General features: G+C 41.0%; 1 protein-coding gene across 1 annotated transcript in view; it reads right to left on the bottom strand.

Annotated features, from left to right (window-relative positions):
* The window catches only part of SPHKAP (SPHK1 interactor, AKAP domain containing), a 113646-nt gene extending 98353 nt beyond the window's left edge, over positions 1–15293 (bottom strand). Inside the window, exon 1 of the mRNA XM_075530199.1 lies at positions 15141–15293. Within this exon, the coding sequence (XP_075386314.1) occupies positions 15141–15293 (153 nt within the window). The remainder of the gene's footprint in view (positions 1–15140) is intronic.
* Positions 15294–18067: the final 2774 nt, after the last annotated feature.

The following is an 18067-nucleotide window of genomic DNA, read 5'->3' as shown; positions in this document are numbered from 1 at the left end:
GCGTCCAGCTACCTCTACTAACTGCCCCGAAAGGGATCACAATAGAAAATGCTGGATAGAATGGGAGAAAAACCTAAGAGAAGCCAAACCCCAAGAGAAGCCAAGCTTAGTGGTTGGATAGTGACTGTGGAACTCTAAGACTATGGCTCTTAGTCGCCCTCAGGTTTAGAAATGAATTCACACCTGCGGTTCAATTTTCAGCTCAGTATGAGACAGGTTATAAAAGGAACAATTGCATGAATGAGTATGAACACTTCAGAATAATCAACTGTTTGACACTAGAGGGGTAGCATTTGCCAAAGGACAAGGTTCAGAAGGGTTAGGAAAGAAAGGAGAGTGAGCTGGGACATTGAGGGACGAGGTGGGATGAGTGGTGTTACATTGAAGGGTCTACAAAGAATGGAATGAAGCAAAAGGCGGGTATTATTGAATGCAAAAGCGATGATTTGCTCTGGAAATTTTCACTCAATCCACACTAAACAGTTAAAACAGAAGTCAGGAAAAGGAAATTCGTGTCGTTAAAAACGTGGCTGTTATGGCCATGGGCCACAAACGATGTCTTTGGGTATAATGCCCGTGATTCTGGGTAATTGTTGGTGTTCACAAGTACTAGAAAGCTATTATTATGATGTCCGTGGGTGGCCCAAACAGTCCTGGGGGGTCTCGTGCTACTCATTGGGGTGCCAATCACAAGGTCAGAGTTCAAATCCAGGAGCCCTCTACTAGAGAAAGGTGAGAGTTGATGCTTTGGTACAGATGTACAGTCGTAGAAACCCTCAGTAGGGTTTCTATGGGTTAGGATCACCGTGATGTCAGTTAGTCTTTGTTTGTTTGAGTAGGTGACACAGATGCTTTGTTTCCAGTGGTGACGTTGGACAAGGATGGATGACTCTAGTTCCTTAAAGATTACTACCAAGAAAAGTCTATGGAGCTCAGGTATACTTAGTCACACACGGGGCTGCCATGATTCAGTATCAACTTAATAGCAATGGGTTCATTATTATTGTTATTGTTGCGGTTGTTGATAGGTACAGTCAAGCCCGTTCTGACTCATAACAACCCTACGGAACAACATTGCTCAGATCCTGGCCATGATTACAATTGTTGCTAGATTTAAGCCTCTGGTTGCTGACCCTGTGTCAGTCTATCTCCTTGAGGATCTTCTACTTTTTCATTGACCCTCCCCTACACCAAGTATGATGCGCTGCTTGAGGGATTGATCTTTCCTGATGACATGTCCACGATAGGTGAAATGAAGTCGCATCATCTTGGCTTGTATGGAATATTTTGGTTGTATTTCTTCCCAAACAGATGTGTTTCTTCTTCTAGTGGTTCATGGTCTATTTAATAGACATTGACCTTAATTTATTAACTGATCCAACAAGCATTAGAGAGAACTTATTATAGTCATCAACATGTAGACTAATCTCTGGGATAGAAGGACAGTAGACAGTGGCTTATTGCTCATAAATACTCAAGATAGACATGAATTCATCTCATCCTTGTTAGACATTAATGTATTGCACTGATAACTATTTATCAAACTCTGGTATTTCACATATTACACTCTGAATAATATGGATGCTTCCAGGTTTTGTCTCCAACCCCTATATATACCCTCAGTCCACTTCCATCTGTTTTTCTAAATCAGTGGTTCTCAATCTTCCTAATGCCGTGACACATTAATGCAGTTCCTCATGTTGTGGGGACCCCCAACCATAACATTATTTTTATTGTGACTTCATTACTGTAACTTTGCTACTATTATGAATCTGGTGACCCCTGTGAGAGGGTCGTTCGATCCCCAAAGGGGCCACAACCCACAGGTTGAGAACCGCTGTTCTACATAATCCCAAACTATATTTTATGATGTACATGCTTTTTTCCCAGCTCATTCCACCTTCTTGGATTGCTCTCTGATTCCCTTTCATCCATGTATTTCTCAAAGATCTACCTAAAACTGAGTCCTCAACTATCTTATCAAATAGTTGTGTCCTCTTGTGAAATGTTTGTAATGAAAATGTTAATTTTTTCCAAGTCATCTTTTGGAATGTGTGTATGCAGTTTTCTTCCCACCAGGTCATTTAAGTATATGAGTATCTGATTCAGTTTATCACCCCCCTTTATTTCTGGGCAAAGAGTTTGTTGTTCAGCTCCGCAAGTCTCTTGTATTTGGGTATTTGCTGCAGTTTTCTGCCCCAGGGATGGTGTTTTAGAAGTGGGAGGGCACCCTAGAAGTATTTATTATGTGATTTCTTCAATAAGAAGAATATTTGAAAGTTCAATCTATATCCAAAGGCTCTGTGAAAAGGTAATAAAGAATTTTAATATTGAGCAAGACCCCCATTTTCATGTCCTATAGACTCAAAGCATCACCCCATTTCATTTCTGCTGAATATAAACATGGGTAGCAACCTGGAACCTTTCCGGGGTGACATTTCACCTGCAAAGTAAAGCTTTGTTGCATGTCAGCAGCCTGGCGACTGGCCCACTGCTGCTTAAGAGTAAGTGTGTATTATCGTTAGAACAAGGATTTCATTCTCTCCCGAACAAGTGAGACTCAGAAAATTAGGACATGCTGAGACATGGGGACAATGTTGCCCTCAGTGGTCTGTAGGCTGGACAGAGCTTGGGAGAGCAATTCCAAGCCAAGCCTTCCCAGTCTTCTGTTCTCTTCATGATTCCAAACATCTATTATTATGATTTTAAATGCAATGTTAACAAGATTAGAAAGAACTGTCTAAAAGAAACCTCCTTTGGGATGAGTATTTCCCTGAATGTGGATTGAAGGCAAGGGAAGAAAGGAAAGCCATGAAAAATCAGAGCAGGAACTAGAACCATCACAACATCTACATACATCAATCCGTTGAAGCTTGTGTTAAAATGTTTAATCCTAAGAAAAATGATATACAACAAACACGCATATAGGAAAACGTATGACATGGTTTAAGATCTACTGTTGTTTGGGGGATTTTTTTTGAGGGGGTGGTGGTGTGTGCATGCCGAGTATGAGAAGTATTGGATTTTCTGTTGGATAAAGAACAACAACAACAATAACCCATTGCCATTGGGTTCATTTCAATTCATAACAATCCTATAGGACTGCCCTTTTGGATTTCCAAGACTTTAAATCTTTAAAGGAACAAAGAACCTCATCCTTTTTCTCCTTGGAAAGATTGATGGGTTCAAACCCCTGACCCGGTGGTTAGTAGCTTAAAAGCTACCCACCCCCCTACCAGAACTCCTATTGTGTCAATACCTATTCATAGCAGTGCTCTAGGACTCCAGGAGGCTTCCAAGATGAACACATTCCAGAATCAGACATCTTTCTCCTGAGAAGAAAGTGCTAAGTTTGAACCACCACCTCTTAGTTCAAAGCTTAGAGCTTAACTACTGTGTCACCAGGTTTGGACCAAATAATTTAATGGTTGTGTATCATGCTTTTGACCTTTTGAGAACAGTCAATTCACTTTTCTCAGATTCTTCCCAGAAAGAATTGATGGAATATACTGGTAACTTCCTTTATAATATATCATTTAATTACTCTGAATATTAATAGATGAACACCTAATTTGCTAGGGAGTACTCCCGCATCTTGGGTGCTCCCTATCCTGGTGCATGTAAGTCCTGATAATGGCTTTCCTTCTATAAAGGCAGAGGTGAGCCTCATAAGTCCAGGCACAAACCCCTCCTGAACCAGAGGGGGCTTTAGGGAACCATGCCAATGTATCGACACCCTTCCCTTTCTTTCCAGTTGACCCTGGCAGAACTGCAAAGTGAGCACATTCATCAGACGGGCAAGCTCTTTCGGCTGATTCGGATGCCTAATCGAATTACCGAAGCTGGAAGGGCTTCTTAGTTTGCAAACTCAAAGAAAGGTGCGAAGGGCTGAGGCCCAGTGATGGGGAACAGCGTGCCCCATCTTCCCTTTAAGACGTGAAGAGAAGGGAGTGGTGAATGTCAGGTTACAGTAAGAAAACCAAATTTAAACTCCTTCCAAAGAAATACTTAATACATAATATCAAGAAGCTGGGATGGTTAGGTTTTGTGTCAACTTGGCTGGGTTAAGGTTCTCAGTAGTTGGGCAGTAATCCTCCATGATAGGATACAACAAAGCACAATCAACTCTGAGTGTCAGCACGGTAGAGCTCCCTTGCTTAGGTCACAGGCTTGATGCAACAAGAAAAAAGACTTTTTGGCTGGTGTGACCCACTCCTTTTTAAGCAGACTTAGGGGGAAAGACTCACTTCTACTGGATCTGGGTCCTGAAACTGGTTCATTAACTGCCTTCCATTTTGCCTGTCAATCCTGGGAGCTATCAGCAGACTTAGATTCAATGGACTCTGCATCTACCGGCCTGTGGTCCTATTGTTTTCTGGGTCATCAGCCCCTGAAGCTATACCAGCCTTGAGAAACCTTCACTTTACATCTGATCCATGAACTTGAACTGGATTAGATTTTCCCACTTCACATCTGTGAGAATTGAAACATAGGGTTTTTTCCCCCCAACTTTCTTGAAAATAAATCTCTTCCCATATAAATCTATGTACAGACATATCAATCCACACACATACATGTAACTGTCACTGGTTTGGCATCTCTAGAGAACCCCGTCTACCACAGAAGATTTGAGTAGTCATTAAAATAAGAACTAAAATGAATAAATAAGAAAAATAGAGGAATGTGGCTAATTCCGGTGGGGTAGCCCCAGTCATAATTCTACAAAATGTTGTAAGCTATTTTGGTTTTGCTGAGCTCCATTTTTTCAGAGGGGAAAAGACACTGCAAGATGCCTCCGGGTATTCTTCATGCACAGCAAAAAGATTTGAGGAAGTGAGCTGTGGATGAGAATTGAATTGGCCGAGCACATTGGGAGCCTGAAATATATAGAGAGTGTTGAAGGCCAAGGGAGGAGATGAGTCCTGGGAAGTGCTCCGATTGCCTGCCTTCTGGAATAAGAAGCTGAGACATTTAAACAGTGAGTCATGCTATAACTGACAGTTTTAAGTAACACTTACAAATCCAACCCACAAAGCCAAACCTGTTGCCAGCAAATTAATTGGGGTTCATAGCAATCTGACAGAACAGAGTAGAACCGCCTCCTTGGTGTTCCCTGGTTTTTCATCTTTGCAGAAGTGGCACGCCTCATTTTCCCTCGCAGGGTGGTTAGTGGGTTTGAACTTGTCCACTTTCAAGTGGGCAGTCAAGTGCTTAATCAGTGTGACACCAGGAAACCTAGTTTCACACATGGGATTACCAGCAAGTAGGCATGTTCCAAAGCAAGTGCTCTGCGAAGGTACGTGCATCCTGTCCCAGCTCCCTCTATCCCTAAGGACCGACCAGGCTGCCTCACAGGCAGGAGAAGGCATTTAGCCTTCCACAGTGGAATTAGGTCAGAAACCATCATCACCTGCATCTGTCCTCAGTGTAACCCTGAGGCATCCTAGGTACCCATGTGCTGCAGCTCACGCGGAAATTTCCGTAGGTCAGTGCAAATGGCCCTAGAGGGCACTCTGTGTCTGGCAAGGCCTGATCTGAATGCGTGGCTTTCCTCCCTGGTTGATCTCTCACCTCTCTGCCCAACATCCCCATTGGAACGCCTCATCTCTTGTGACTGTGCCCAACTCCCCCGAGTCCTTCTCTTCAAACTGCCCGCGGAGAGTGGCGGCTCTTTAGTAGGCTTCAATGGGGAGCTCGCTTTGACTCCCAGCCAGTGCACCTCATGCACAGTCACCACCTGCCTGTCCAGAGAGCCTGGATTTCTGAAAATCAACCAATAACTACCTTACGAATCACACAGGTCCAAGCTACAACTTAACACAGAGATGGTCCAGGACAGGACACAGTGTTTGCAATCACTATGCAGTGGAATCATAAGTTGGGTGCTGATCAGGCAGCAGCTAATGGCAAGTCATAGACAAGTCTCAAACAAACAAACAAAAACAACTCACGGCCATGGGTCAATTGGTTCTCAGAGAACTGCCCTGTGGATTTAGGACACTATAACTCTTCAGAGGAGTAGAAGGCACCTCTCCTAAGGAGAGGCTGGTGGTTTTCAACTGCTGACCTTAAGGATGACAGCCCGAAGCTTAACCACTATACCACCAGACCTGCTCAGAAGCCAGACACTTTCATCAAGTAGACTCTAACTCATAGAGACACCAGAGAACAAAATAGGTCTGTCTTTTGGGGTTTCTGAGACTGTGAATCTTTATAGGAACAGAAAGTCTCATTTTTCTCTCAAGGATCACTTAGTGGTTTCAAACCTGTGACCTTATGGTTAGCAGCCCAATGTGAGACGCATTTTGCCACCAGTGCCTAGTGATCATTATTTTGAAGTGCACTTCACTCTGGATTGCCAAGTGGAACTTTGCTTTCTTCCTAGCACCCCAGACTCCAATCTCCTTCTGCTCTGAGGGATGCTTCCTACAATTCCTGAAAGAGCCTTCCTTAAACATAACCTTTGATCAGGAAATTTCAACTTCTTTCCTTAAAATTATCCCTGTTTCTTCAAACCTTTGGTTACTCTTTCAGAATGGTGATAGAACGGGACATCTTGGACCAGACTAGAAGTGGATAGACCAATTCTAGGGTCAGAAGTCTGCATGTATCTATGGAGCTAATATTGGCCTATTCTCTTGGGGAAAAGTCTAAAGTTGATCCTATTAAAAAGGTGAATACAGCTAAATTAGATTTCTCTCTTTCGCCTTACCTTTCTTTAAAAAAATCATTTTACCTCCTCCCTGGGAGATGGACGGCAGAGAAGGGGGGGGGGGAGGGAGACTCTGGATTAGGCAAGATATGACAAAATAACAATCTATAAATTATCAAGGGCTCATCAGGAAGGGGGGAGTGGGGAGGGAGGGGGAAAAAAGAGGACCTGATGCAAAGGGCTTAAGTGGAGAGCAAATGCTTTGAAAATGATGAGGACAAAGAATGTACGGATGTGCTTTATACAATTGATGTATGTATATATATGGATTGTGATAAGAGTTGTATGAGCCCCTAATAAAATGTTTTTAAAAAAATCATTTTATTAGGGGCTCATACAACTCTTATGACAATCTATACATACATCAATTGTGTAGAGCACATTTATACATTCATTGCCCTCATCATTCTTATTGCTCTCTACCTAAGCCCCTGGCATCAGCTCCTCATTTGTCCCCTCCTACCTTGTTACCTCCTCCCTCATGAACCCTAGATAATTTATAAATATTTCTCCTTACTTTTCTTATATATTTATCTCTTTATCCAACTAAAGTGATTTTTTTCCCTCAGGGACCCAGCTTCTATAAACACAGACTATTATAACTCTTTTTCACCAGAGACTACCAATCTTCAAAACCCAGTGCATGTGCTTCTCCTTGAGAATATATTGCTGGAACTTTTGACCACAGGCAATATAAGTCTGATGCATAAAATATCTTTAGGAATATAGAGCAGATTCTGAAAGGCCTCCCAATTTCTATGCTCATGCCTGAAAACATTAATTGAATTGCGTTAGTTAGCTGCATGTCATCCATAAGATATAAATGTAGAAGACAGTGTATTTACAGAGGAAGATGAGACCTCAAGGGATTGGCACTCTGTCATCCTTCAGATGGGTCTGTGCTATCCTCTTCAAGGCAAATTTAAGTCTGTTTAAAGGGGTCTCACTGTAGCAAAGGAAGCTCTTGAAACTTCAAAGAGCTGATCACATGTCATACTAAGCTCAGACTCTGCCTCTGGGAATCCATGTGTTTCCAGTCTGCTGCCTTTGATAAGTGCACGATTAAGGCAGATTTAATTAACGTGAAATAGAAAGAGTAGGAAATTTGGGGTGTTGATTTTTTCCTCCAAAAATTATTTCCTCTCATGAGTCCTCTTCAGAGACTTGTTTCTTCTGTAATTCAAATGGTGAATGTTCAGTATGTGAAAATAAATCCTGGATGAAAGTGGTCAGCTATTGGGGACATATAACATTGGGTGTAATGTTTCCAAACTAGAGGACAATCTAAATGTTTAGTCTAATGAGGTGCATGGCATGTTATAGTCAGATTGCATGCTTAAGTCTATTTAAATACATTGTTGTCCTAGTGCAAGGAACGGTGACTTGGAAACAAGTGCACGCCTAACTTATCAACATCGTTAGATTCTAAAGACTAAGATCATAATGTAGAGAGTGACTACGTCATCACACAAATGGCAGTGACACCATAACATGACAGTCAAATCACATCATTGCTGTCAAACCACTGAGCATCATGCCTAGGTCAAACTGACACATAAACTTAACCCTCATAGCTGGGGCTACGCTTGCCTTACACCTTGGTGATCATTCCTATCAGATGTACACTGTGGTAAAAACAAAATGAAATAGATAGTAGATATTCTACCATTATAATACATACAAATGTCACATAATGAGTGTGGTAGTTACATAATCAGTGGGCAATTTGCAAGGATTAAGAGTGAATGGGTGGAGTCTAGCCTGTCAATCAGGTCATAGCTTGATGACTTCATTTGGAGGCACTAAGGAGATATATAGCTTTCTGGAGGTGGGACCCAGGCTCACTTTCTGTGAGGCATGCTTTCTGAAAAGTCACATGGAGCTACGCTAGTGCCCTGAGTTGGAGGAGCCATGTGAAGACCCCTGCCAGTGATGAGATGCTTACACCACCACTGGATCCAAAAGACTTCCCACCCACTGGCTTGTGATCTTCCTGTATTCAGTGTCATTGCATGTGTTGTGTGAATCTGAAGAGGAATTTATAGATTAGTATTGGACATATGGGCTAATCTCGGATTTATGGACTTGATCTGACTGGACTGGGATGTTTAATTTCTCTTGCATATAAAACACTTTCTTATACACATAGGCGTGTTTATGAATTTGTTTCACTAGTCTACCTGGATGAACACAATGCGTTAGTGAATAAATGTTAAGTTGGAGCAGCATCTATTGCTCCCACTGGTCTCTCAGTTTATTGAACTGAGGTGACTTCAGACTAGGACAAAGAAGAAATGCGTGGTGATCTGCTTCTGGAAATTAGCCACAGAAAACTGTATGGACCACAGTCAGATGCTGCTAGACACAGTGCTGAAAGAGCACTGAAGCTGGCAGGCACTCAACATACAAGGAACTCCAGCGTACACGAATGATGGAGATGGCGCAAGACTGGGTGGAAATTTGTTCTGTTGCACATGGCCTCTCATGAGTAGGAGCTGACTCAATGGCAGCTAATAAAATAATATTTGTTGATTATCCATTATGTGCCAAATGTTTTTACAAATATTATATGTAACCATCACACCAGGCCTAAGGAATCCAGGAAAACAATGTATTAACTGGCCAAGATCACACAATGGGAAAAGAAGCCTGGTAGCTCACTTGTGTCATTGAATTCCAGGTGCAGTTGGGAACACAACATGTTATTGCCTTCCTGGAAAGAACATATTTATTTATTAGGTAGAAACATAAAGAGTTTTTGCTTGAAATTTCTTCTTTGGCTTTGAAAATATTCTTGGTGGTATCTTCTTTTACTCTTTATTTTATTATTATTGTTTTCTTCTCTCTGTTTCATTTTTCTATGGTTTCTTTAGGTTTCCATTTTTGTGAAACACAAGAGTGGATGCATACAGACAACAGCTGATGCGGTGATTTATCGGGAATGGGAGGGTGGATAAGGGGTAGGGTGAGAGGGGCTGGGTCACAATCAATGAATGTGGGAGGGGTAGAGAACATTTAAATGGATTGTGATGATGTATATTCACTCTTTTAAAAGAGATTTAACTATGGAAGGGAATGATATATGAATATGAGGCTAAGAAAACTACTAAATAAAAAAAGAAACCACACTTGTCCTATGGTTACCATGAGTGAAGGAGAAAGAGTGTTTGCTTAGGGCATTGAGTTCCTTTTAATGTGGGTGGAACAGTTTGGAGAGGGATATCACAATGATTGTAAACATGAAGAATATAATCGATGGCACAAAATTATACATGCAGAAACTATTGAATTGGAGAATATTTTATTTTGCATAATTTTGCTAAAATTGAAAGAGAAAATGACATAACAATGAGTTCAAGGAAGAGGAAAATGTTCTCAAATTGATTGTGGTAAAGGTTGTACAACTCTTGATATGACTGAACTACTGAATTGTATGGCATGTGGATGAAGTATCAATAAAACTGTAAAATTAAAACAAATAATGTATCACGTTTAATGGAAAAAAATTCTTACTATTCAGTGTAACATCAGTAGTTATCATGATAGTTAAGGTTTTATGTGAACTTGGCAGGGCCAGTATTCTAAGTGGCTTAGCAATTGACACTTAATAATTTCTTATAACATCAATAGTTATCATGATAGTTAAGGTTTTATGTCAACTTGGCGGGGGCAGTATTCTAAGTGGCTTAGCAATTCACACTTAATAATTTGCTCATGACCTGATTAAACACAATGTAATCACTGCCAACCAGTTCTAAGTCTCCATGTTGTTGTTAGATGCCATCAAGTTGACCCCTAGCGACCTTATGCACAACAGAGTGAAAACATGCCTGGTCCTGTGACAACCTCATAAATCTTCCTCTGTTTGAGCTTTGTTGCAGCCAGGGTGTCAATCTAACCTCTGTGGGAGGGGATGCTATTAATAGCCAGGATAAAGGTATACATGGCAATGAAGTGGTGAGTTGGTAGATGTCTTCATCAATTTACAACTTATGGCAACAATTTACAATTTATGGCAACTCCAAGTGACAAATGTAATTGTCCCCTGGGGTTTGCAAGGCTATAATCTTCAAAGGAGCAGAGAGACTTGATTGTTGACCAAGGACCCTGCTGGATAGGCTTGTGAGTTCAGACAGCTAGCCTTTCAGTTACTCATCTTAGCGCTGGAGAAAAGGCAGTTCCTCAATGACATAGATATGAGACCCGGTTTAGGTGTAGGTATGGGTAGATATGGAAAGGGTTTCCTTTGTCTAATGAGCCAAACCTGCTGCCATACAGGTGATTCTGTCTCATGGAACCCCATATAGGGTTGCTGAAGCTGTAAATATTTACTGGATCAGAAAGCATCATCTTTTTCCCAAGTAGTGTCTGGTGGATTAGAACTGCTGACCTTGTAGTTAGAAGCCCAGTGCATAATTAAATAAGTGCCCCCCCAATCTCTTTCCTGAAGCTATTGATTTTACAATGCGACTTTCAGTGATCACATTTTCCCTATAGAAAAGAGAAACTGAAGCAATTACTCCTGGGTCTAAATTTTAAAATGCTTAGAGATGTACAATGAACCACAGGAAAGAAATTTAGTCAATTTGCTATCGATCAGAGGCTGATTACCCAGCTTATGCCTTATCTTTGGGACCCTTGGTTTATTTCTTTCACCAGTTAAGTTAGCACTATGCCACTTCTGGTCAGAGGGATTTGATGGGAAGAAGATGAAGCTATTAGATAAAAAGAGTTTGGGGAATTACTCATAGATTTCAATGACCTATTCTGAAGTTTGAGTGACAAGGAAGAAGGGAGCTTCACTTGGACAGCCTTGTGAGTTAGACACAGTTTAGATATATTTTCTCCTTGTTCCCTTTAGGAGCTCTGGCAGTGTAGTTGTTATATGTTGAACTGCTGTTACAAAGTCAGCATTGTGAAGCCACCAGCTGCTGAACAGGAGAAAGACGAGGCTTTCTACTCCTGTACAGAGTTACAGACTCAGAAACCTACAGGGCGCTTCTACCTTGTCCAGCAGGTTTGGCATCGGCTTGGTTTTGTTGATTTGGGGTCCTCGTTGCCTTTTGAGTAGAGACACGCAGACACCATGACCAGGAAGTGGTGAGACTGGCTGTTATATTTGGACACTCAGTTTTGGATCCTTTTTAAAAATACTATACCACACGGACTTTCAATAATAGCTATTGAGAATTATATTCTAGATTTTATATGTTTATATATATCCCATATTGTAAGAAACAGGTTGGATGGAAAATAATTAAACTTTTGAAATATACATCACCTGCTGATAACTTTATAGTCTGGAGCTACAGGGTTCAATAGAATATACCTAAGGCTTGGACACCTGGAGTTTGAAGTCTTTTTATAAGTTACTTAAAACCACTTTGAATTATAGTGTTTCAGATTCTATATTGAAAACTGGAATTCATGGCATTGACCCCTCTACAAGACTTCTAAAAGAGTAAAATGCCTCATAGCTTCTATAGCATGTGATACTAAGAGCCAATAGTTAAAAAGCCAATAGTTAAAAAGGTAAGTGCATTTTTAAAAAATTCGATGATGAATGAAAAGAAAATATTACCCAATTACAGTTTTCCATACCATCTAGAAGGTGTAGGTATTTGTCAATGTCTGTGGTACTTGAAAACTAGCAGAGGACATAAGACTCACATCGGCACAACAATGAACAGATCAACGCATAAATATATAATAATTAGTAAGCGATATTATAGTTATTTAAAATAGAATATGTGTAGAGAATTTGTCTTGATTTACAACTGTGAGGATTTTTACCCTTTTTATGCTAAATGAAACACTTAGTGACTTTCTCTAAGTTTTGATAAGAAGATGCATATGATCTGTACATGAGTAGAAATAAGAGCTGAAAACACAGGGAATCCAGGACAGATCATCCCCTCAGGACCAATATTGAGAGTAGCCATACCAGGAGGGGAAGGGGAAGGTGGGGGGAGAAATGGGGAACCGATCACAAGGATCTACATATAGCTCCCTCCCAGGGGGGAATGGACAATAGAAAAGTGGGTAAAGGGAGACATTGGTCAGTATAAGATATGAAAAATAATAATTTATAAATTATCATGGGTTCAGAAGGGAGCATGGGGGAGGGGAAATGAGAAACTGATATCAAGGGCTCAAATAGAAAGAACATATTTTGAAAATGATGATGGTCACAGATGTACAAATGTGATTGACTCATGGATGGATGGAGGGATTGTGATAAGAGTTGTAAGAACCCCCAATAAAATGATTCTTTTAAAAAGAGGCATATGTGCTTCACCATCAAACAGAAACAAAAACACAAAGCCAGAAATTCAGATCTCAAACGTCTGGACATTCTATGTCTCGGTCTGAGAAGAATTTACTAAGAAAATGAGATGGTTGGATCGGATAATTTTATGTGGTTTATTTATTTCTTAAAATCATTTTATTGGGGATCATACAAATCTTATTACAATCCATCCATACATCCATTGTATTAGCACATTTGTACATTTGTTGCCATCATTATTCTCAAAACATTTGCTTTCTACTTGAGCCCTTGGTATCAGCTCCTTATTTTCCCTTCCCTCCCCGTCCTCCCTCCCTCATGAATCCTTGATAATTTATAAATTATTATTTTGTCATATATTACACTGTCCAATGTATCCCTTCACCCACTTTTTTGTTGTCCATACTCCAGGAAGGGGGTTATATGTAGATCCTTATGATCAGTTTCCCCTTTCTACCCCACCTTCCCTCCACCCTCCCGGTATCGCCACTCTCACCACTGGCCCTGAGGGGTTCTTATGTCTTGGATTCCCTGTGTTTCCAGTTCCTATTTGTACCAGTATACATCCTGTGGTCTAGCTGGATTTGTAAGGTAGAATTGGGATGATGATAGTGTTGGGGAGGAAGCATTTAAGAACTAGAGGAAAGTTGTATGTTTCATCATTGCTACACTACAGTCTGACTGGCTGGTCTCCACCTTCTATAAGGGGATGTTCTGTAGGGATGCCTACAGATGGGATTTGGGTCCCTGCTCAATCTACACTCCCCTTCATTCACAATGATATAATTTTTGTTCTTTGATACCTGATACCTGATCCCATTGACACCTTATGATCACAAACAGGCTGGTGTACTTCTTCCATGTGGGCTTTGTTGCTTCTCAGCTAGATAGCTGCTTGTTTATCTTCAAGCCTTTAAGACCCCAGATGATATATCTTTTGATAGCTGGGCACCATCAACTTTCTTCACCACATTTTCTTATGCACCCACTTTGTCTTTAGCGACCCTGTTGGGATGGTGAGCATCATGGAATGCCAGTTTAATAGAACAAAGTGTTCTTGCATTGAGGGAATACTTGAGTGGAGGCCCAGTGTCCTTCTGCTACCTTAATACTAAACCGATAAATATATACAGATAGATCTATTTCCCCAGCATCATATATAAATATGTTTACATATATACATGCATGTGTTTAGACGTCTATAAATGTCCTTTGCCTCCTAGTTCTTTCCTCTATTTCCCTTTCCTCTTGTCCACTACCATGCTCAGCCTTTATTTGGGTTTCAGTAATTCCTCTCTGTTACATTGCCCTTGATCAAGCCCTATCAGGCCTCTAACACCCTCCTCGCCACCGATTTTGGATCACTTGTTGTTCCCTTTTCCCTAGGTTTGTTAACACCACTTCCCTTCCTCCACCTCCACTTCTCCCATGTCCCCCCAGAACCGTCTGACCTGTTGTTTTCTCCTCAAGATTGTTTATCTCACCTATCTTATCTAGATAGACCTGCAGAGATAATACTATAAACAAACACAAGACAGAGCAAAACAAAGCAACAAACAATGATAACTTCCTGCAAGTGTCTTCAAGGATGATCTACAGGTTTACCAACTCTACCTTCTTGGAGATACAATTCTGCTTCTCCTGATACCATAAGCCCAAGAACCCTCTTCTCTTTAGGAAGACATCAAAAGGAATCAAATATCTTTCTTAGATAAAGACTGCCTATAATAGTTAGAATCACTCTCAGGGACTGCCTATAACAAGTGGAATCACTGTCAGCCCATAACTATCTTTCTAAAGGGAAACCATGAAGCAGTTGCCCCATGGTTAAGTTTGGGAGGGGATTGAAGAGGAGGTGCGGGTTGAGGTGGATTGGGGAAAAGGGTTACAATTTTTACATGTATATGTATGTACTGTTTAAGCTCTCTTAGCATTTGCATGAATTTTAAAAAATCATATATCATGCCAAAAACGTGTCACATAAATATCATCAAGGGTTGCCTGGGCAGGGAATCATGGCACCAATTTGCTTTTTGCTGTGGTTCTTGTGTCTGCTTTAGAAAAAAATGCTTGAAATGTGTCACTTATGCTCATGTTTCCATTCATGTGCAAGAAGAAACCGGTCTGAGGCCACTTTACCTTTTTGCAAGCTGTGATGGAGCTACCGAAGCTGCTCGCAGAGCTGCTGCCACCGCTGCCTTGCTGGGGCTCTGAACCATCACACATCAGGGGAGTCTCTGCATTGCTGTTTATACGCCAAAACACAAAAGAGAACACATACCCGTGAGTCATCTCTGCGTTCAGAAATGAAAAATGTATGAGAGTCAGTGTAATGTACTGAGATTCCTCTGTACAGATCACATTCAACACGGCAAACGCTTCTGCTGACAAAGACATCTCCTGGTTGAGTTCACTCCTGTACCTTCTGGAACTACTGTGGCCTGTCTTGCCGTGAGTATGAAACTGCAACCCGGTGCTTCCACATCGCTCCCACAGGCACTTTCGCACCTGCCCGACTTCCTGTGATACCAGCACCTTTCCTCAAGCACACAGTTTTTAAACCCAAAGGAGGCTTTTTCAGACGTCACCTTGAACAACTTGCTGGCTTGTTCAACCTGCTCAACACGCCAAGCCAAATTCCCTGCCATCAAGTCAACCCCAACTCATGGCAAGCCTATTGGACAGAATGGAAGCGCCTCGTGGGGTTCCCATGCGGTACTCTTTAAGGAAGCCAAATGCTGCATTTTCCTCCCTTGGGGTGGTTGTAAGCCTTTTAACCATGTACCATCAGGACTTGTATTGCTCAATACAACATATAAAATGACACTCATTTTCATTTTTGAAAGAGAGAGAAACCATAGATTTCATCAATAGACAAAATGGTACCTTGAAAAACACACAAAATCAGAAAATGCAGATCAAAGCTCCACTAAACTATTAACCAAGCCCCCTGACATTGAGCTGATTCCAACTCAAAGAGGCTCAATCTAGGGGTTCGGAGACTGTGAATCTCAACAGGAACAAGCAGCCTCTTGCTTCCCCTGGAACATTTTCTTCATCCGTGCATTCATCGTTTATTAGCTACTCATCATTAGCTTTCCATTTCCTACCAACTCTGTGTAAAAGAAATGATCAATTCAGTCATTTCTCTTTAGATTCACCGATCCTGGATTTCATATGAAGAAAAGCACACCCCCCAAAAAAGAGACAAAACAATAACAACAACCAGCAAATGAAAACATGGGAAGCTCTCAATCCAAAAGCAAGTAGAGAATAATAAAAACTAGAACAAATTTAAAATGGGTCAAAAGGTAAAATATTGTAAGGTATCAAGTTTTAACCTAACTATTTCTTCATTAATCTACTTTCCAATGCATTCTGTCCGAGGGCAAGACTGTTGACATCCCTGGCCAACAGTTAAGGGGCGGTTAATGAAGGCTTATTCCCCATGGGAACGCTGCAAACGGATTTAGGACTTTCATTGTCATCCCTTCTGAAACCAAGTGCTCAGAATTTATGCTCTAATACAATTCTCTCGTCTGGCCTTGGGATTCACTCGTCAACCGTTGGATAACAGAGGCTGGTGTGCTCTGTTTGGATTTAGCAGATACCTCACTTAGACGGCTGCTTGTTTTAAGGCAAACTTTGAAGACCCCAGATGCTATTCTTTCTGATAGATGGGCACGACCTGATTTCTTCAACACATTGCTATAGCACCCGTAGCTTCAGTGGCCCCTTCATTAGGGTACGTATAGACCAGGACTGCATCCGACCAGCCGATTGGTGGTAGGCTAGAGCGTATGATTAAGCGTGAGCTCAAAATCCGTTCACATATCTAAGGGTTAAGAATATAGCCTTGTTCCCCTGTCGTGGCAGTATGATCAGCTTTCGGAGAGAAAATATAAGTAGCACTCGTGGGGTCTTTGGTAATCCTGATAATAGTATCTTTATACTGTAAATGATATAGAATTTAAAACGCGATTGCGACAAGACACATATTCACACATGTGTTTTAAAACTTACTGCCATTGAGTTGATTTCCAACTAACGGCAACCCTAACAGACAGAGTAGAATGGCCTGTACGATAGCCCGCCACGTTAAAGGCAAGAGCCCCGTGAAGCTCTTAAACATTTCTGTACGCTTGCTTTCTAAGAGTAATAATAATCATTTAAACATTTTAAATGCACTCGTATTTCAAGCCTATATTTTCCTTTTATTTTGGGGGTATCCTTTTGGATCACAATGCTCCTTGTAACTCCTCAAACATATATTTGGGATAGGAATAGGACAGCACGCCATTTCCAACCCAGATTTTCCTCTTAAAAAAGAAGCAACAGATACACAATCTGTTGCACTGCATATCTCAAACAAAAGAAAACCCTCGTGTTTGTGGTCTGAACATGTTCATTTTCCCTGCACTATAATTAGCCATCTGTCAAATGGGGCATGCGTGTCCTGGCCATCTATTAGCAATTGCATTATGAATTACTACAATGGCTATTTTTTTACGATGACTGATGGTGCTAGATCACAAATTATAGATTGGGGTTGAAATTGCATGGAATAATTCAAGTAAAATCCCTTCTGTTTTCAACTTTCAAATATTATTTTCTGGATAAATGGAGTCTAGAAGACTAGAGAAAACTCAATTTAAATAACAGGATAGCATCTCCATGTAATCTCTGATAGACAAGGAGAAACTATTTCCAAGGACAAGAAAGTAAATGGGTCCAGGTCCTAACTCTGGCTTTTAGCTATGAGCCCACGGGCCAGCCAGCAGTCTTAACAGGGCTCACTCTCCCCATTTATAAATGACATGTCTGAGTCCTCCTAGCTCTGGAAGTTCCTTACAACATCTCAGTGATGGTCTGTTATTTTCAGATTCATATTTTATACCACATACTGTCAATAACTTTTGCTGCTATTCCATTGGGTTTCTCTCTCAAACCCAACTGCAGACATTTCTCTAACTACTTTCTAAATGTCAGAAGATTCTTAATGACAAGGAAGTTGGCATTTTACTCAAAGGTAAAAATATGTCTCATTGCTGTGTTCTTCAGAGACC

The sequence above is a fragment of the Tenrec ecaudatus genome, chromosome 13 (assembly GCF_050624435.1).
Source record: "Tenrec ecaudatus isolate mTenEca1 chromosome 13, mTenEca1.hap1, whole genome shotgun sequence".
Taxonomy (NCBI): Eukaryota; Metazoa; Chordata; class Mammalia; order Afrosoricida; family Tenrecidae; genus Tenrec; species Tenrec ecaudatus.
This window is presented reverse-complemented; position numbering and strand designations above follow the sequence as displayed.